This window comes from Hippoglossus stenolepis, chromosome 19, assembly GCF_022539355.2.
Source record: "Hippoglossus stenolepis isolate QCI-W04-F060 chromosome 19, HSTE1.2, whole genome shotgun sequence".
NCBI classification, from domain to species: domain Eukaryota; kingdom Metazoa; phylum Chordata; class Actinopteri; order Pleuronectiformes; family Pleuronectidae; genus Hippoglossus; species Hippoglossus stenolepis.
In genome coordinates this window covers 13,235,870-13,257,201 of record NC_061501.1, presented here as the reverse complement: position 1 = coordinate 13,257,201, position 21,332 = coordinate 13,235,870, and the positions used below count along the sequence as shown (strand labels likewise).

Below are 21,332 nucleotides of genomic sequence, written 5' to 3'. Positions count from 1 at the left end.
AGATGTTCTCTCAAATTAAAAAGAGCATAGAAAAGTAAACTGGAATCCAGAGGTCCTCCTTTCCAGGGACTATGTGCTGATTACGAGACCTTGCATGGTACCATCCACTAACTGGCACTCCTTCAAAACACAGCCAAAACAAACTGCTCAGACAAGGCCACCTCAGCAGGAAATGCTGGGAACAGGAACCCAGTCAAAATGTTCAAAGCTACTGTCTTCTTACAGGTCAGCAGACAGAACAGAATCGAACATCTGCGTCTCCATCAAAGTAATTAAGACAAAACATAAACACACAGCATTTCCTAATGTGCTTATATTTGCAGAACAGAGCACGTAACAGGACTGGAGAGATCGGGCAGTAGACTGTTCCGAGCTGAAGTTCTTGACCTGTTGCTTACTTTTAGGTCAAGTGAACTTGGCGTCCCAGAATATGCGACAAACTTGCAGGAACCTGATGACGAACAGGGAAAGGACTGAAAGACGTGAGTTCAGACCATTTTGAAGTTATTTGCCCATATTCCCATGCTTAGCATGAATAAGAATCCCAGTATAGTAATACACAATGGTCTTGAAAAATCTTTCCATTTAGTTATTAGTCATGGCTTTATAACACACACGGGATAAAGGGGACTGAAGAGGAATAAATATGATGGTATGTATGCTGATAACGCCAAAACACACACTTCATCCAATTTTTTCCCCCTTTCAATGTGGCTTCATTTCATTAGACTGATCATAATTATGGGTTCTGAACTGAATAGAATTTTAATAAAAGACGTGATTTTAAATGTTATTTTTGAGAGAATAAAGATTTCACCTTCCCTATCTGGGTCGAGAACAGATAAATGCATTTTAAATTTTTTGATACGATACTGGCGTGAAAACTCATCACCTTATACAATTTTCCAACTTGAAAAATCATGTTAAAACAAAGACAGTGTGTTTATTTGTTGTACCAGCAGGTTATAGAAGACAGAGCCATTGCCTCCGAACGTCTGTCAAAGACTAATCTGTTTGTTACTACAGAGATGAGGACATGACAAAACATCGCCAGCACCCTCTTCCCAGAGGACAGGGGTGTTTATATGGTCTGTAGGGCCCCAAGGCTATTGACTCAGCTGAGCCCAAATTCCCCAGCAGTCCCAGAGAAAGAGCATGGCCGGAGGTGGTTTGAGAAAGGACAGTGGGTACAAGCTGTGATACGGCACATAAAGTCTCAGATATACTGACGCGCAGATGCATCTTGAAAGCAGAAATGTTGTTGAAATCCAGTTGAATTTACTCCACAGCTCCTCAGTACTGGTCCCCTGCCTGGTTGTGGATGTTTTACAAGAGAGGGTCATGGGTGAGAAGGAAAGCTCAATGCTGTTCCCATGCTGTTTACATAAGGAAGGCCTGGCTGGGGTTAAGAACAGGTTCCAGATCCTTAGTGCACCATTGTGCGGGTGAAACTTTGTCATCTTGCACACACACTGAACTTCACTACAGGAACACATACATTAACAGCCAAAGAGCATACAACCATAGCCTCATAGGAGAGTCACTTTAAAAATAAAATCGAGTTCAAATGAATTTGAAGTGACAAGCAATTTGTTAGAATGTATCTGAGCTCAACAGGAAAGCCTTCAGAGTTGTTCTCATGGATGAGGTGGTTTTATGGTACAAAGTTGACAGACAGCGTTACCTTGTTATTCGTTAATTTGCAATCTACGGTGTAAAAAACAACAGTTTAACACACAGCACTTCTCGGATGCCTCGGTGTCGTGATTGTCCACTCCGACTAAGGCTTTCGCTTGCTAGCGTCTTCAGTTTTCGTGGCTAAACAACGTAAAATGAATGGTTTACTAAACGGACAGGTCTAGAGAGGATACGATAGGTCATGCTGATAGTCTCGCCCTCTGCTGGATCATAAGGGAAACTATTTCAGACGTTGTGATCTTCTTCTAAAAAGTAGATTTTGGATTTGCCACCACCAATTTCAGAAAAAGAAAAAAAAACTTGTCACGAAACTTTACAGAAAAAATAACAGACGTAATGAAATCAAGACGCACTTGACTTGAATAACAATTTAAATAAGGAACTACTAAGGAGGAAAGCACATAAAGGCTAATTTATTTGTTTACACTCTTCTAGCCTGTGTCTGCGATGTCTGAACACAATGACGAATCGCTTTAATAAACAGAATAAAACCTTGAGAGCAGCAGCACTCACTTCCTTGCTCGAAGGCAACACTGCCTCTTCCTCCATTATCTCAGTCTATAATGCACCTTTGGCTCGACAGATCGTACCTTAAGGAAGCTAAATACGCCTGCACGACAGCTCGTTGTCTCATTTAATACGAAGGTCAGGCGTCTGATAAACCTTCCAGGACCATGATGAGAGGAAATACAAATGCCCTTTTCTTTCTCCTTTCTTAATCCACTTCAATTCTAATAAAGGGCTTAAAAATATTCATGGGAGAGGTTACACTAATATGGAGCAAGCCTCCCTCAGAAGCACCCCCACCGCGAACCCTTCAGTATTTTCCCATCCCTCCCTGTGTGCATGTATAACTGCAACCTTGGGGAGCTCAGACCAAAACAACGTGACTCTTAGAGGCCTGGTAGAGGCCTTCCCACCACTTTCTCCCGCAATCTCTTGGACACTTCCTGTTTGTGTAAAAGATTTGTCTTTGACATATCTGTTCTTTAGCTCCGATCGAGAGGATTGCGACAGACATATAATTTTACATCTCCGGGGTCGACCCCTGGAGGTCGGTGATTTCCGTGACGCTGAGCAGGAATTGAAATTCAATTGGGCAAAAGGTCAAACCAAAACCAGCGTGATTACAGGTTGTACATGTATCCCTCGCCCCTTACAGTAACAAACAGGAAGAAATACACAGCTGATGTGACGCTTTCTGCTCTGGTACTCTTTGTTCACGTTCCTGCTCGTCCTCCCACATAAGTACAGTTTTTTTGAGTCGGGCTGATGCAGGCAGCAGCGCTAACAAGGCAGGTCCATGCAATGTGTGAGATGCAGTAAATATTTTCTGAGCCTTGACTGCACCAGAGGGATGGTGCGAGAGTTGTCCTTGACACCTACGCAGCATACTGAGAAAATAAAATGCTTGTTAAAGTCACATTGGACAGGTCCTTTATGGGCCATCACAGGGTGATTTATGTCGTGCTGGATATTTAGGCCTGTCAAGAGGCCCAGAAATTAGTTCTGTACAGATGGATGTTTGTTATGTCTATACGAAGCACGACAGAGTGTTGAGCTTCCATTAAATAAAATACACGTTATAAAAAAAAAGGTTGTAGTGGTGGCTTACCCAAGTCCAGTCTCCATTATCTACACTAAAAAAATGAAATGAAATAAAAACACATCATTTCAGAGTTCATTTTATAGCCTTATATAGCCAGATGTATAACTTGCCTCCCCTAGTGAAGTCAATCCTAAACATAAGGCTCATATGTTCTTAACACTTTAATAACTGCAGACGTTTAGAAGAACTATTTGTGAGTTAGGTGGCTGATACAGCTGATAAATACCTAAATTATCCTCCATTTTCATGTCTACATGTTGTTCTCCACATACCAAGGGTGTGTCAATATATGGTATATATTTGTATGTATTGATTTAGTTTTTTAAAATATATAAAATAATGTTTCCCCCGTCTTTAGGGCTTGGAGGAAGAAATGAGTTCCGAACCCAAGTGACAAGACATGGATTCGTGAGAATACAGAGTTCATCTCTGGCATCTACACTCTGACCTCATCAATCTCTGCAAGTATTCACCAAGTTCAGCAAAGCAGGGGGTGGGGAGCAATAATAATAATAATAAACATTCCTCGTCACAGCAACACATGGTATATATGAACAGCTTCACACAGTATATACTGTATTAACAACAACATATTAAAATGACGAACAGCGGCTGCAGCAGACAGTTTTCGCAGCAGTTTTTCGAGTTTGCAAATTATCAGAAAAGCAATGCACAGACAAATCACTTTCAAAATGTTATTCAGCAGCAACAAGAGTGTTTGACCGCCAGGACATGTTTGTAAACTTAATGCAACCAGACAGTGTTGCAACTTCTAAAACCACAAACAGGAAAAGAAGCATGAGGAGAGGAGTATGGTAAGAAAAAAGAAAAAAGCAAGCCGTCACATTGAGCTGTTTTCAGACATGACCTGCGGAGTCCTGAGAATTGGATACAGAGTTTACCCTCGATCGGACACTCAGACATTTATTCCCACGTGTGCCATCTGAAATGTCTGAAAGCAGCTTTATAGCGAGACCCAACATTGCAATGAGAGAAAAAAATCCATTGACATAGTGTCGCAATAATCAGAAAAATTAGTTACGGACTGGGAAAATTAACATGAACACCACCTCAACTTTGATATATTCATCACTAATACACATCATTTTATAATCAGCTCTGAATAGAAGCTTTTAGCGTGAAATAATACACGTTAGGTTCTTGAAAATTGTAAATCAAGCCCCAAATACCAGACTTTTTAGGCAAGGATTTTAGGATTTTTCATAAGCCTGTCACACTCGATCCTTTTTCTTTGATCGTTGTTGTTATACTCATATCGAAAAGAGGCATCAAGCTTTTCCAACGCTCTAAACACATACATACAACATAGTTTGTTTGTGAAGTCCATGTTTTTTTTCCACAGCGTGACTTCGAAACACTTGAACACACTTGTAATCAGAACGATGACTTCACAACTCGATGAAATGGGAGCAGGAAACCGTCACAAAAGCAGCAGCGAAGCAACAACAGCAGCCAAGTCAAACATGAGCGTTCATATATTTCCCCAACGTGCAAAGCAACAGCCAGCAAACGAAGAAATAAACCAAACCCCAAATAACATGAGCACAAACTGACAGTAGCTGTACGGGAAAGTTCAGCAGCAACAAAGACACGCAAACACAAACAGAGCAGGTTTAAATTTGCCGCCTCACATACAAAGGTGCGGCCAAGGTGCGTTCAGTTACGTAGTTTTTTTGTGTTTTTTGTGTGTGTTGTGAAGCAATGCTAGCTGCCTGTCACATATGGAAGAGTATTAGGGCCAAGCTAACAAAATGATTGTGGCTCTGAGGGAGAACAGGAAGATATTCTTTGCCATTTTGTCGAAATGTTGAGAATAAAGTCGAAATGTTTGAGACAAAGTTGAAATGGCGAGAATTAAATCAATATGCTTGAGAATCAAGTTGAAATGTTTGACAATTGAGTTGAAATGTCAAGAATTAAGTCAAAATGTTTGAGTAAAGTTGAAAAGTCAAAAATTAAGTCAAACTAAATCATCATAGAATTGTTTTAATCACTATATATCGAGAATAAAGTCAAAATGTTATAGAATAAACTTGAATTTTTCTCCTCCTTCTCTTAGTACGTAAACACAGTGAGTATGAAAAACATCATTGTCAGTCACTCTTCTAGTTGAATTCGATCGACCTGAGCAGTCGACTTTATTCTTCAGGTTTTGGCTTATTCACTAAATATTAGGCTGTTCTCAACATTATGACTTTATTCTCCAAACCTTGATTAATAAAATGCAAAAAGAAAAAGAAATCTTCTTCCTCTCGTTCTCTTTCTAATGCCTGAACCTTCCACTCTCTCGTAGCCTAAACTTCACAGCATTATTTTGTAACCACGTATCAACTTACTCTGATTTCTTCGCTTGTTTCTGTCTCTTGCGTGTTGTCGTTCCATTTGATTCACGGAGCCAGCCAGTGTTTTTGGGAAACATAAATCCCAGTGGATCAATGAAAAAACTTTTGCAATACCTAAAAAGGTCATGTTGAACAGACCCCTTTCCTCTGCATGTATTATAGCCTGTCAAACACAGGTGTATCTAATAACCTTATGAATCCTTGCATGTCGTTGAGGTGATAGCTGGAGAGCAGCCATTAGTCATTCATCTGCAGCTTTCTTTTCCTGATGTGCACCATGAAAAACTTTCATGTGTGCATTTTATTTGGGAACAATGAGGATTAGACAAAGGAAATATGGGCACGCTTATTCTATAAAACATGGCAGCCAAATCCAAAATATGAAGTCAGGGTTGCTCTCAAGTTCGCTGTTGTACACGAGGAGAGATCTTTGTGTGTGAAAACACTGTTAGTTTGGGCAACGTTGAAGTTTGAGACTAATGAGCAACATGTGAGGCAAGAAAAATGTTCCCCGCATGATGATTTTATTTTAATCAAATTCAGCCTGGCCCCTAGTCACCAGTTAAAATGCAATGGATTCACACATGGGTCTTTTGATGGAAACCATGCAGCCCTGCAGACCTGTAAACACGTCAAATATATTTATTGGCGTATTAAGATGACACAGCAGTCAGCACTGGTCAGCGGTTTACAGTCCGAGCTCCAGACCTCACAGAGTATTGTCTTTCTTCAGCAGGTGGCTGTGTCGTCGTGGTGTAAAAAGGTGCATCCTTTCCTGCAGAGCTGTGTGCTACCAGTAATTACCCCAGTCATCAATTCATTCTACTACAGCTTAGGTGCTAACACAGCTAATCTCATTAGTGGGATTTGATTAGCGAGAACATCCCCCACAATCACAGCTCCGGGGTATGAGCACTTGAGATGAGGCCTTGTCCTTTTTCTGGCCTTACTCGCCCAGAAACGATGTATTACCCAATACGTGATAGATGACCATATCACTTGGATTCTGCCTACAGATTCCAAAATGTTGCAACACATAAATTCATAAATACTCTTGGAAAAGCTACATATGTGTTTTTCTAGAGTGAATTATGGAGTTCATTTTCAGGACATGGAGTTTTTCACTTTGTAAACCAAAACTTGAAATAAACACCACCCATCAATTCTGAGCAGGTACAGTCTCAAAGGAAATGTCATTTCCCACCTATTCTTCTCCCCCCCACATCTCCATTTTTAAAATCGTCAACATCTGTTTCTGCTTGTACCCGAGGAGTGTGAATCAATGTTGTAGTGCCGGGTGTTGCAACAACATCCTGTCCCTACAGGGAATTATTTGTTTTGTGGAAAACACAGAGGCAAAGCTTGATACATAACTCTCCTCACTTCCTGAGAGGTCTCGTGGCGCAGATATAGATTGTTGATTATTCTCGTGGTGGCGGGAGCGAGGCCGTGCGAATGATATGATACCAGACAGATTTTCATTGCTGTGACAGGATATGCAATAAGAAAACATTTGCCTAATGGATGATTCTTATCATTCACAGTAATTGAAGACGTAATGGAGCAGGATCATAATCTCCTGGAGGTGTAAATGGCTCTGTTGCCGTGCAAAGTGAGTTACTCTCGTCCACAACCTGCCCCTCCTGAGCAATGACACGAATAAAGAGTGAGCAGCACTCTGGTGCATGTCATGTATGTTCAGAAAGTTTGCCAGATCCTTGTACCTGTTGCCTTTTGACCCCGTCTGACCTCCGGGAGGCTCGGAGCCATAGAGAGCTCGGTAAATGTGATCATTCTCAAATGACTCGGTCACACCTGACTGAGCAAAAGCCACCAAACAGGACCTCCACTCAGCCTCAAGTGTTTGTTTTTCCTTTCTTTCCTCGTTTGTCTTCATCCCAGGTGATGGCTTTCTTCACCGTCAACACTGCGGACACTGAAACTGAGGGGATTTAGGGGATGACAGCCCGGCCGCCTCATCCATCACTATCCGTCTCCTAGACAGCTGCAAGAGAGGTGAGGATGTGACCCACTTCTCAACACTGTCAGGACCTTGAGAAAGAAAAGAATAGTGAGCGACACGTGACTTTAGCACCAAACTGTGTGTGATGGATGTTTGACGTTTCCAAAAATAGCGATGCCTTCTTATAACAGCCGCTTTTCACAATCGCAGAGTACGAACGCTTCGAATACCTCCCTTTCCTTGCCGATCAAATTCTTTCACACATATTCTTTATTCTTTTTAGTGACATTCAGCAGCAAGGGCCTCAGTCACACTGAAATAGTCTGGACAAAGAGAGCTTGACCATGGGGAGTTGTCAGACAGTCACACACATTCACTCACTCCTAACAATACATCCACCTTGACAAATGAGTGACAACTGAATCACACACTAGAAAACGGGAAATAAGCGAAAACTCCACCCTCCACCCTCCCAGTCCCCCCCCTTTCACGTCGCCCCCCTGATGGACCCTGATCCAAGCCAAGGGCGAGCTGGAGGCAGCTATTAATACAGTGTGTCGACAGGCCCAATCACAATCAGAGCCTGGACGTCCCTTTCATGCTGTGCAGACGACAAGGGACAGAGGGACTGTCCTGGGATGAGAGATGATACTGGTGGAAGAAGAGGGGTGCTCGAGATAATAAAAGTAAAGTTGACCAAAGTGCAATGTGCGAGCGTGTGTTTGTGTGTGTGTGTGGTTACTTAAACTGTGTCGCTGAATTAAAAGCACTCAAAGGGTTGTGCAGCATGCAGGCCCAGATTTGGCACTTTAATCAACCTTACCTGTCAAGAGCAGCAATACATTTTAAATGAAAGAGAGAGTGTGTGTGTGATCAAAAGCAGACGTTAAGAGAGAGAGAGAGAGAGAGGAGAAATGGTACTCTGGGAGAAGGAGGAGGAGAGGACGAGATGTACTATTGTGTAAGATATTGTGTGAGTTTGTGTGTGTGCGTGTGTGTGTGTGTGTGTGTGTGTGTGTGTGTGTGTGTGTGTGTGTGTGTGTGTGTGTGTGTGTGTGTGTGCAGACCAGTCCAGAGAGAATTGGGCCGGGACAATACGTAGCTGACTCCCTCCAGTATAATTCATTCATTATTGTGGTGTGTGTGTGTGTGGGAGAGAGAGAAAGCGTAGTACGAGTGGGTGGGTGAGAGTGTATGTGTGTGTGTGAGAGAGTGAGTTTGTGTGTCAGACGGTATTCCTGCTCGTCTCGCTCCACCAGTTAAGTTGAATCAGAGGCGGTCACTGGCACACTGCGGTGGTCTCTCTGTCTCCCTCTCTCTCTCTGCTCCGAGAGCATCAGCAGCCTCCTGGTTCAGCACCACAGGTAAGATCACACATTACTTTCATCTGAGAAATTGAACTTAACCCACTTTTAAAAAAATACGTATGTTTTATTTTAGACATCTCGAAATGTTTCTGTAGTTATTTATCTCATAATTTCTTTGCTTAAAAATCACTGCTATTATCTCAGGAAGCCACACTTGCAGGGAATGAAAGCAAAAAATACAAAATTGCACGTTATAGATGTATTCTGCGACTTGTCCACTGCCACCTGTTGTTGCTGTTTGTTCAACTTGTTCATGTGCAAATCCTGTGTGTGCAGAGCCTTTAAAGCAGCTACTGAACCCTCGTCTGCTCTGTGCACACTGTATGAAGAGAGGGATGAAGTTCTGAGCGAAAGGTTCTTCTCTAACATGACCTGGTCTCATATGGCTACAAATAACTGGATCCACTTCCTGATAAACACTTGCTCTGCGCTCTTTGAAAATCCTCGCTGATGAAAAATGTAATCCCCGAGACGGACGGGGGAAAATGGGAGAGAGTGAAGAGGGCAGTGGAATAACAGTGACGGGGAAAGCTGGGGAACAGAAATTGAATTTTCAGCCTCATCAGTGTGAGAGACTGTTGCAGAAAAGAGAAATGATACGTGATATTAGGGATTGAACGGGTTGAGAACGAGAAGGAAGAAATCACTGCAGACAATATGCTCGTAAACCAAGAGTTATTTATGTGTTTCACTTTTATAGGTGCTTATTTTCCCCACTATGAGTTAATATGGTCTGTTATTGCTGTTCGGAGAAAGTGCAGGGGGCACGATTCCTAAAATGCATCACAGGAAACGAGGTGAAAGGCTTCACACACAGACGTCGCCGCTGTTTAATTGTGCAAGTCACATGAAAGTGGAGTGTTGTAAACAGAAAAATGCAGGCATGGTATCTGAAGCCAATGTTTCCATTAGCTCCTCTCCTGCAGGACACTGTCGCTCTCTCTCTGTCACACACACACAGACACACACTTAATATACACGTGTGAAATCTATAGATGTTTAATGAGAAGTGTGTTGGTTTGTTGCATCGCACTTCCTCCTGTCTCGTATCTTACAGGGAGTCACTTCAGCTAAAGAGTTTTTGAAGTAGGAAAGTTGACCAGCAGCAACTTCACTTAACTGCTGTGGTGCCAGGCAATTGAGAAATCTGCAATTTCTTTTAAAGATGCACTAAACAACACACTTCTCATTTAATATATATAGATATACCACATAAGTGTGTGTTTGTCTGAAGGGAATATTTCTATTAACTCCTTTGCAGAACAAAGTCGCTTTCTCACATATACACACAAACACACTTATGTGTGTGTTTATTCTAAAGGACAAGTTTGTCAGTTTGGTGCATTTTTAAAACAAATTGCAGTTTCCTTAATTGCATGGCACCACAACACTTTGGTGAAGTTGCAGATGATCAAGTTTCCTACAACCTGCGTTGACTCCCTGTAAGATGAGACAGGAGGAAGTGAGATGTAGGAGGCTACACATGAGGCGCTCCGCACTCTCAGGCAGCCATATTATACCTCTACAGGGAGTGAGTGAGAAATTAAGTTTGTTGATGTTGGGTAGATGGGTGTTAAATTTGTAATCCTTGTCAGAAGATACAGGAAACTAAGGGTCCGGTTCAAAGCAGCGCTTGTTGCAGAACGCGGTGTTGACCCTGAGGCCTAAATGAGCGAGTGATCATGAGGCGGGCGGCTGAGGTGGTGTGTTCCCAGTAAGATGAACCTCACTTTATAATGGGTTGATATAAATCATTAACTCCATCAACCAGCCGTTTTAGTGGCTCGCTCTCTGGGCAGCCAGATGGTGGTGCTCATGTCGGAGCCGTCAGGTGCTCGGGCCGCAGATAGCTCTGTTGATGGGAACTCAGACTCGCCCGGGTTGTGACTTTAAACCTTACTCGATTTAGCTTCTTTTTTTTCCTTTTTTTTTGATGAAATCCCAGGAAGTGGCTGATTTTATAACCCCGGAGAGGGATTATTGCTGGAATGTTGCTTCTGCAGTGTCACTGAGAACTCAGCCACCGCACGGCTGCAGAAAGACTCCCCGTACTTCCTTCCAGACGAGATCTTATTCATTGTGTTTGCTAACAGCGCGGTTCTATTGTCTTGTCCGAGAGGATGCAGCTTGGCCCGCGGACCTTGTGGAGTTACCTTCCTGTTTGTGGTCACTCAGGGTTTATGGCTGTCGTTCAGTAATGTGCCAGTATATAGCTCACCGGACTAAATCACCTGCTTCTGCGTCACCTTCTGCCTGTGCCACCTCACCTTTATTACCGGGCTCACTTACATATATAGGCAGCAATAACTTTCAGCCGTGTTTATACTCACTCACACACATCCTCTTGCCTCGAGCATCTTCCTCATGGAAAAATACTGGCGGACTAAAATGCCAAACCTTCCAATAATGGTAAAAGGCAAGCAGCGTCCATTTTCTGCCATATTTCCATTTGCGGTCACCAGACATCTTCTATAGCGGAGAGATTTTCTAAAATCTTCAAATTGCGATACGTGTTTTGTCGCTCTCGTCTGCGTGGTTTAAATTTACAGCCACCCACTGTTATAATCATTAAAGAGCGAAAACACGCGTATGGCAAATCTAAGCAGTGACATCTGTGTTGGTGCTTTACCCTGTACACCTACTGCACTTGGGCCTGTGCAGGAAACTCTCAGAGATATTTCATTATTGTGTTGCCCTTGGCACCCACACATCTTCCACACTCAACAAGCCCCACATCTGCAACCGATACGGCTGTTGCTTTAGTGCAGCGAAGGTTTTTTTCTTTTGTTTTAAAGAATTCATCCACTGTAATCTTGTGGAAAATGAGGAGATCTCAGACCTGGAGATAAAATAGTTCTAGTGGAGGGGCTCAGACTGTCTTGATGCCAACCAGAGGGCGGCAGGAATGCAGGTATAAAAGGTATTCGTGCAGTCAGATCTCTGGTCAAGGAAAAAGCAACTTTTCAATATTGTCTAAATAAATATACATCTTCCCTATAAGTTGTACACGATGATTTCACTGTAATGGAAGAGAGGCACATCCTGACGTTAGGATGCCATCTTGTGGCTGGACGCCTCCTCAGTTTAGTCAGAGTGGTGATCAGGATTTCTATTTCTATTCAAATTAAATAACATCAAATGTATTATAAAACTAAATATCCAGCTTCCTATTCTAAAAACAGCCCATAATATGTTGTTGTATAATATGTACGTCCATTTCTGCGCTCCGTTTTCTTTGGTTTTTAATATGATCACAAATGTGTTTTAATTTTCAAGTAATTAGTGACTTTGCAGCAACAGCAACATTATACATGAGGCTTATGCTAATATTATTACATCAGCCGCTCTAATGATGCTCACTAAGCTGTTCTATTAAAGATAAAGACTCTAAACAAAGGGGAGAATTTCTTTTCCCTTTTTTTTCTCCCCCATTTCACATTCAGCTCATACAAATGAACCAAAAACTCGCCCTGAGGCATATTTTCCGCAGCACGCAGGTTTTATTTTCTCACAGAGCAAAGTTTCCACAGAGCCGAATCCCTGCTGTCCTGTTTGTTTAGGTGTGTGCTGATTAGAAGTTCTCATGCTGGGTACAATGTATCTCCGCACACCGAGGGTTTGAAACGTGACATGTCTTTTTACAGTGACTGGAGCCTCAACCCGCTCTCTTCGCTTTCCTCCCTGCTCCCTCAGTACCCCTGTGTTTAATGGCGTTGTTATCCAAGCTCGCGCTTTGCCACGCAGCCTTCATTAACACAGGTCATAACACGAGGCATAAACGTTCTCCTTCCGGGTGCTGACGGTCCAGCCAGATGGACGGGCCATTTGATAAAACACTGTACAATTTTACTGTTGCCGTTCATTAGCCAGAGAGACGATTTAAAGAAGACGGCAGCACGCACTCTGTCTGAATAATGACGCTTCAAAGTGCATTTTTGGAATATTGAATAACATGCAACATCTGTTTTTCATGGCTTCTTATTTTACAGAAATAACATAAAGCGTCAGGATGGCTTTAATGTGCAGGTCTTTAATGAGCTGGTGTAGGACGAGCACTTTCATGGGTGCTCGTGTGGATTAGCGTTTATGGGCCATGCCAGCGGTAACGACTGCTCCTCTCCTAGACTGCCTGTGACATTTTTGTTGTGTTTCTTTTATAGGACTCGCTAAGGCCCTCGCCCAAGGCCTGTATCAGTCACCACAGACGCACCCTGCTGACACGGCCCTCTGTTTAAAAAGTCCCAGGATCTGGCACTAAAAAGGGAAAATGTTGAATAAAACTGGAGCAGCGACGGGCGGCATAGATCTGGCATGCGGCATGTCTGGAAACCACAAATTCTTCTTCCTCCTGATACCCATCGTCTATGGCTGCATCTTTGTCATTGGCATTGTCGGGAACAGCATGGTGGTGGCTGTCATCTACTGTTACATGAAGCTCAAGACCGTGGCCCACATCTTTGTCCTTAACCTTGCGGTTTCTGACCTCACCTTCCTCATCACTTTGCCCATGTGGGCCACTTTCGCAGCCAGGGGCTATCACTGGCCCTTTGGAGGATTCCTGTGCAAGGCCAGTGCCGGGCTGGTGATTTTTAACCTTTACACCAGCATCTTCTTCCTCACAGCACTCAGCATCGACCGGTACCTCGCCATCGTGCACCCAGTGCGGTCCCGTAGGTTCCGCACTGTGGTGTACGCACGTATCACCTGTGTAGTGATCTGGCTCTTTGCCTTTATGCTCAGCGTGCCCACAGCTCTTACCAGGGACGTCTACAACATCACGAACCCTAACACTACGGTGTGTGGCACTCTGCACGTGAACAATGGAACCCTACCGCTGAAGGAGCTCCTGCTCACCATCAGCCTCATGAAAAGCTTGCTGGGCTTCCTGGTGCCCTTCATCATCATCATCACCTGCTACTGCCTCATTGGTCGAGCGCTGGTAGGGGCGAGACACATCCAGAAGAGCTCCCGTTCACGGGACGACGAGGTCCTGCGCATGCTCGCCGCGGCTGTCCTGGCCTTCTTCCTGTGCTGGGCGCCCCATCAGGTGTTCCACTTCATGCAGGTGCTCACCCAGCTGATGATGGGGAAAAACTGTGCCCTCTTGGAAATCATTGACACAGCCGTGCCCTTCACTATCTGCATCGCCTACTTCAACAGCTGCGTCAACCCAATCGTGTACGGCTTTGTGGGGCACAACTTTCGCAAAAACTTACTGCGGCTGTTGCACTGCTCGCCAGTGGGACCCCATGGGCCTCACCCGAGCATCAGCTCCAAGATGAGCGCCCTGTCCTTCCGTGCCTCAGAGGTGCTGAGTCTTACAGCCAAAAGTAAGGCCTCCACCGACGTTAAGTGATAAAAAAAAAATGGAAAAACAAAAGAAAGTGGGTACAAATTCACTCTCCCTGCTCTTTTGGTCTTTTGTTGAGAGTCAAGGGATGGAGACATTCCATGTTTTTAAAACCCCCCAACTGTATTAACAAGCACTGAACTATGGAGAATGGCTGTAAAGTTGTAATCATGCTCCCTCTGAGTACATCACCACCAACACGTGTCACATCCATGCAGGCGAGCGCTTCTGTCAGTGTCACAAAGAAAATTTAAAAAAAACTGTAATAAACCATACAGAGAATTCCCTTGCTGGAAAAAATCTACATATACATGATTACAGATTGCTTTTGCCATTATTTATATATAAGATATGTATGTACTGCAGGATTCCGTCACCATTATACCTTGAGGATACAGTGAAGTAGCATATTGTGCAGTGATAACCATTCTGTGTGCTCCTCAGGGCCTCAAACTATCCGACACGTTATCATGCGCTCACCACTCGTGCATGCTCTGCCAGCAGTTGTGTACATGGAACAATTTGATCTGTGTAGCAAAGAACATGATGTAAAATCCTACCTGCTGTTAACATATTCGACAACTTGTGCCTATATGTTATATAATACAGTTAAATCATGTGATCTGTGTTGAAGCTGTATGATAAGTGTTTATAACTGCCTGTAATGCTGTTTCCATGTAACACACTGTATGAATAAGAGTGGTACACACACACACACACATGCACACACACACACACACACACTCCATGTTGGGTGATCAATGTCAATATCTATGGTGGTTGTATTTGTCATATTTAAACATGTTGATAGATTTTTTTTTCTACTCTGTAAGTGTACAGTTTGTGAATATATGAATTAAATAAAAGAATCTGAAAAAACAAAAACCTGAGTTGATTCTTTTTGATTGAGAATAAGAAAATCGAATGGCTTCGGCTCCACGTTTTCCCGAAAAGCGCCTCTCACATCAATTAATCATTGACTATGCATCATGCAGGACCCCCCCGTTCCTCCACCTAACACCTAAAAATAACAGGTGCACATTAGGGGGGGGGTGTATGACACGTTGCTGCATCACAGATGGGGATTGGTGGATGGGCGACAGGTCAGGGGGTTATAAGAGCCGTCCGGGGTCCAGACCGGCCTCACTCCCAACATGAAGGTCCTCCTGCTCTTTGGATTGGTGGCTGTTGCCCTGTGTGACAACACTCGCTTCGAGGGGTAAACTTTGAATTCTGCAATTCATTCTCTTGTATGAAACTATGACTGTAATATCAGGTTTGCAGGGCAGATTGTGCCTCTTTTTTAGCTCTATGTACTACACACAGTGTGTATCATCACCTGCTGGCTGTGTATCATAGTAATGTGGTAGACTCAGGTTCAATGCAATTTCCTTATTAATCTAAACTATGTAAATGTTAATATTTATGCACGTTGCCAAACTAGTTCCAAGCAAGACGGTATTTAACTTTTAACATTGGTCCCATCAGCTGAGAGGAGGCCTTCCAAGAAAGACACCTGACAGCTGTAACTTCGTCCAATTTATAAGAACTTATTTATGGCAGTTCAGAGGTGGAATTTAGCATTTTCAAAATAAAGCAAATAAGACTTATTAGGGTTATACTCTTAAAGAATATGGAGGTTAAAATGTCTCGTTAAAGATAAAACCAAAGACCTCTGCTGCAGTGTCATTAAATAATTGAATAAATCTCCACAGTCCATTTCCCTATTGTGACATTTTTACAGGTTTTGGACTCACAGTGTTTTCGTAGTATTATTTTACTATTACCTGTAACACAAACCATCATTCCTGTGTCTCCTGTTCTGTCTTTGTGATCGTTGTCTTGTTCTTCACCAGTGAGAAGGTCTTCCGACTGAAGCCCGTGCTTGACGAGCATGTGACGCTCATTAAGGAGCTGGCTGAGAGCATCGAGGTACCTGTCATGCTTTCACACACTCACCCCCAACCTTAACAGCTGCTATCCTCACTCACTGCAGGGGTTTCACTGGTCCGTTAATGGTGCTGGAGGAGAAACTGGGCCTACATTCTTCTAATTTACTCAATGAATGATTAAAAATGTCCATACATGCTTAGATCAAATAATTCCTCTGGTATTTTAACATTTAATACGTCTTTCAGTTTGTCACATGAGAGGATGAGGTGCTGTGTTTTGGATTCCATCGCTTGAGCGTTTCAATGTGTCCAAGTGTTTGACTTTGGCGCCATCTGCAGGTCGACTTCTGGAGGCCCGAGAACGCTCAGCTGGTGACGATCGACATCGATGTGGACATCCGCGTGCCTGCCATCTACCTGGATATGGTTTACACCCTCCTGCAGCAGAGTGACATGGAGCAAGAGTAGGTCACGGGACAAAGATACAACAAATAAAGCATCTAGGTTTTACGCATTAGAAGTCTAGGGTGTTGACACTGTTCTAATCCCTCATCAGGGTCCTTATTGAGGATCTGCAGTCTGCTGTTGATGCTGAGGCTGATCAGGGGCCCTCTCCCAGAGCCCACAGCTACACCAAGTACAACAACTTCGACAAAGTATGAAGCAGGAACATTATCAGCCAAAATGTCGACCCATGATGTTTTTGTTTTTTTTCTTATTTCTTATTCGCCCGGCTTTTTAATTTCAGGTCCAGTCCTGGATCGCCTCTATCTCCTCCTCCAACCCCGACCTCATCAGCAAGCAGGTGATCGGAAACACCTACGAGGGACGTCCCATGACTGTTCTCAAGGTATGTCAGGCATAACACAATGATACATTTCTAACTTTCCGTGTAACTCTATCTAACACAGGTTTCATGATTGTGTTTCACAGCTCGGGAAGAAGTCCAGCTCCACCAAGCCCGCTATCTTCATGGACTGTGGCATTCACGCTAGAGAGTGGATCTCTCCTGCCTTCTGCCAGTGGTTTGTCAAGGAGGTAAGGAGGACATGTGGACATGGCAAGCATTTATCCAGATGTTTCCTCTGATTACAACTCAAACCTTTTTCCCAATCCTCCTCAGGCTCTGTCCACCTATGGCAGTGATTCTCAGATGACCAGCCTGCTCAACCAGATGGACGTCTTTGTCCTGCCTGTCTTGAATGTTGATGGCTATGACTACACCCACAAGAGCGTATGTTCCAATTGCAAGCGTATATATATTTATAGTTCAGCCCAACGGAGACTTTACTGTATTGTTGTCTTAGAGAATCTGTTGATTTGTTAGTTGCAAGCCTGAAATGTGTATTTTATCCACTTGGGAACTTTAGAACAGGATGTGGAGGAAAACTCGTTCCAGGAAATCTGGATCCAGCTGCATTGGAGCCGATCCCAACAGGAACTTCGACGCTGGCTGGTGCTGTAAGTGTAACATAATACAAAGCTATATCTTATTAGGGAGTGTTGCACTGACATAAAGTGGGAGTTCCTAAAATGCAATTTGGTTATATCTTCGACTTGAATGATACTCAGTGGAACGGTCCCCTTAAATTCAATCAAGCCGCACCAAATTACACACACTTATAAATATCGGTCCCTTAAATATGCCAGACATATTTCATCAAGATCCATAAATTATTTCCTGAGAATATTGGGAAAATGTTGAAAAATGCCATGTTAAAGAAAGTGATTTTAAAAAATCACCAAAATTTAACGGGGTCTTCCCTGACTGATTTCACATCCTTCCACAGAGTTTCATGTTAATCTGTCGTGCAGTCTTCACGTAATCTTGCTTCCAAACAAAGAAACATACAAGCCAACCAACAAAAAAACAGACACACATATTTTTCCAACTCAGCCCCTCTAGTTTGTTGCTTTCTGTTACAAACGTATAGTCTTAATCAGAAACCGTGAGAACCTTTTCTCAGAAATGTACTCTTTTGCAACGATGCCTTTTTTAATTTCAGCAATGGGAGCCTCAAACAACCCCTGCAGCGACACCTTCTGCGGTTACACCCCTGAGTCCGAGATCGAGGTCCAGAACGTTGCCAACTTCATCCGCAGGAACAGGTCCATCATCAAGGCCTACCTCACCGTCCACTCCTCTACTCCCTTAATATTATTTCATTTCTGCTTCTTGTTATTTGTGATTACAGCGAAATAAGATTATGTCTACATAAGTTGTTTATTTACTAATATTATATAAAATATATACTACTACTAATAATAATAATATTAATACTTTTTATTTGTATAGCACTCTTAACAATTTCCAGACACTTTATTTAGAATTAAAAAACAGATACAAGCAAATAACTATTTACATATATATATATAATACTAATAATCACACATTGAAATAAAGTCATAAAGCATGTGTGAAATGAAGCACTTAATTAGATGCAGACTTAAAGCGTTGAAAGTGTCTTTATCAAAGGGGCCATGTGCATCTTGATTAAAAAAATATCAGCTAATCAGAACTTTCTTATTTCAATCAAATATTCAATGTGTTCTATGAATCGTTTCTAAACCCCCCGCCCCCAGCACCAAGGTGTTTCCAAAAGCTGAAGCAGGAATTCGGCCCATTACGACTCTTATCTAAAGGACACACTTAGCTGCTGCAAATCATTTACTCCCCTGCTCTAATGCCTCGTTCTCATGGCTCTTTCACCTCTCACTGGGGTGTCCGAGGGCTGCGTAGTTAACACTCACACCCCTGCTCCGGCTCTCTCACACCAACTCAGGCATGATCACATGTCTCTGCCTCTCTATTATTCCAATTACTCACTTGTAATTTTACACTCTCTGTCCTGACACATCACAGAATAAAAAAAAAAAAACTAAAAAAGAACTCTGGGGATACGTCATAACTCATCTGTCCGTCCAGAAATATCATTTCCTGCTGGTGCATCTCTCTGAGGGTTTCATTTCCTGCTGGAACTTGCTGAAGCTTTTTACTATTTTGCTGTAAACATGTTTTGTTTGAAGCAGAGCAATGCATGGCGAATGCTGCTGTTGCTCAACTCATTACATTCAGGTGTTCTGCTTGGTCTGGTATGAGCCGCATCTGATAGTCGCTCACGTTAGATGTTGCTGGGTAACTGATGCATGTTCTCTGATGCTGTTAGGGGCCAATAAATTCAGGAGCACAACAGTTTTTTATTCGCCAAAGTGTTCTGTAGTATATATATGAATATATTTAGATTTTATATGGTCAAAACCCTGGTGATTGCTTTTGATATGTGTGTTTTCTCTCTGTTTTGTAGATGGAGGTTGCTGAGGGAGCCTCTGCTGCCCTGCGCAGTCTGTACGGCACCCGCTACACCAGTGGACCTGGTGCCACGACCATCTGTAAGTACAACTGCATAAGTCTCCTTGGGGAAATATTGTATTGAAAGGAACCTTGATCATCTATTTTCACCTCTGCTATTATGCATTCTGATGTGTTCACCATACACGCACCCTTTGTTGCCTCAGAGGAAATCAGGAGCCAAGGCTATTTCCAGCAAACAAAGGATTTTTTGGCCCCCGATTTGCATAAAAACGCACCCAGGCTGACCCAAGTCATCAGCATATCCCACTCTGAATAATCCCTCTCTGCTTGTCTGCCCTCAGACCCTGCTGCTGGAGGCTCCGACGACTGGGCTTATGACCTGGGAGTGAAGTATTCCTACACCTTCGAGTTGCGTGACACTGGTCGTTATGGCTTCCTGCTGCCCGAGTCTCAGATCAAGCCCACATGTGAGGAGACCATGCTGGCCGTCAAGTACATCGCCGCCTACGTGCAGAAGAACCTCTATTAGGGAGCCGAACTGCCAGGACCCCTGCCAACTCAGCTCCTCTGTACCAGCCCCCAGCACCATCCAAGCTCTCAGCCAATCTCCAGCCCGTATCCATGGATACGGCCACCACCCGCCATGTTTCCTCGCTGTGCTTGACAGAATGTCAAGATGAGTGCAAACAATAAAATCAATGATCCATCCCCACATGCTGAATCTAATTTTTTCATGTGTATATGACAGCGTAGTGTCTGGTGGACTGAGAATGGAAATATGCAACAAAACAATGAAAGTTACACCTCATCACAAACAGGCCTGAAAACTGCTCTGCTGCATTTATTGAAATTATAATAATTTACTTCAGAAAATATTTCACGGTCCGGAAAATTATAGTGCGCCACTGAAATTTAACCAAGCAATGGGGCCCTGGAACATTCAATGTCGAAGATTTAAACGAGTCAGTGCTTCAAGAAACAAAAGGCTCCACCAATTTACTGTATCAGCCCCTTTGAACCCCGGTGATCCCTCTTGTTCAGCTGGCTCGGTTCCAGTGGTGGATGCTGGCTGGGCGGGGGATCAGCCTTCAAGGATTGTGGTCCAGCAGCACAGTGTGTGACGACCACAGAGCACGCCTTGGCAGCGTATCCACTCTACCAAGCATCTGCTTGACTGGAGAAAATAAAGGAGCCAAAGATCAGCGGGGAGTTTAACTGCAGTGGCTCAGAGTCGTGAGGCAGAAGGTAGAAAGGTGAAGTTCAGGGACTGTTTATTTTTTTTATTTTATGACAAATGCAACTCTGTAAAATCTGGAAGTTTTAAAAATTAACGATCCTTAAAAATCAGCAGAGAAAATGGTTTTAGGAAACGTTCTAACAAATATTTATTCTATGTGTATTTTAAATACCAGTGGTATTTAGTGGCAACTAGTGGTGAGGTTGCAGATGGCAACCAACTGAATCTGCAGTTATAAGTTAAATTGTCCTCTTGAGATCCAGTTGCTTATTTGGTTTGTCCACTCTGGGCTACTGTAGAAACATGGTGGTGTAACATGTCAGCCTTCATGGAAGAGGACCTGCACTTGATGTAGATATAAAGGCTCATTCTAAAGTAACCAAAACACAGTGAACCTTGTATACAAATGAAAATAACACTATGTAATGTTTCTGGCTAGCGATCCTAATATATATCCTACACACTGGACCTTTAAAGCACACTCATGTCCATCCATCCATTATCTATGACACTTATCCTTGACCTGAGGGTCAGGAGGGG

General features: G+C 43.1%; 2 protein-coding genes across 2 annotated transcripts; both read left to right on the top strand.

Annotated features, from left to right (window-relative positions):
- The first annotated feature begins 8,702 nt into the window (after window positions 1–8,702).
- agtr1b (angiotensin II receptor, type 1b) lies at window positions 8,703–15,235 on the top strand. The gene is made up of 2 exons (XM_035142832.2): window positions 8,703–8,997; window positions 13,161–15,235. The coding sequence occupies exon 2, from the start codon at window positions 13,268–13,270 to the stop codon at window positions 14,354–14,356; it is 1,089 nt and encodes a 362-aa protein (XP_034998723.1). The 5' UTR covers window positions 8,703–8,997; window positions 13,161–13,267; the 3' UTR covers window positions 14,357–15,235.
- A 137-nt stretch (window positions 15,236–15,372) lies between these two features.
- Window positions 15,373–20,267, top strand: cpb1 (carboxypeptidase B1 (tissue)). The gene is made up of 11 exons (XM_047337931.1): window positions 15,373–15,569; window positions 16,207–16,282; window positions 16,582–16,706; window positions 16,799–16,898; window positions 16,991–17,092; window positions 17,176–17,280; window positions 17,366–17,476; window positions 17,613–17,703; window positions 18,249–18,427; window positions 19,548–19,632; window positions 19,897–20,267. Exons 1-11 carry the CDS (start codon window positions 15,505–15,507, stop codon window positions 20,082–20,084), a joined length of 1,227 nt encoding a protein of 408 aa, XP_047193887.1. The 5' UTR covers window positions 15,373–15,504; the 3' UTR covers window positions 20,085–20,267.
- Window positions 20,268–21,332: the final 1,065 nt, after the last annotated feature.

What these genes read in the sequence shown, in the direction of transcription:
- agtr1b (XM_035142832.2), top strand. Translation starts at nt 13,268, where the DNA reads ATGTTGAATAAAACTGGAGCAGCGACGGGCGGCATAGATCTGGCATGC.
- cpb1 (XM_047337931.1), top strand. Translation starts at nt 15,505, where the DNA reads ATGAAGGTCCTCCTGCTCTTTGGATTGGTGGCTGTTGCCCTGTGTGAC. An exon ending in ATGACTACACCCACAAGAGC is followed by an intron (nt 17,477 to 17,612) that starts GTATGTTCCAAT and finishes TGGGAACTTTAG; the next exon opens with AACAGGATGTGGAGGAAAAC. An exon ending in CTTCGACGCTGGCTGGTGCT is followed by an intron (nt 17,704 to 18,248) that starts GTAAGTGTAACA and finishes TTTTAATTTCAG; the next exon opens with CAATGGGAGCCTCAAACAAC.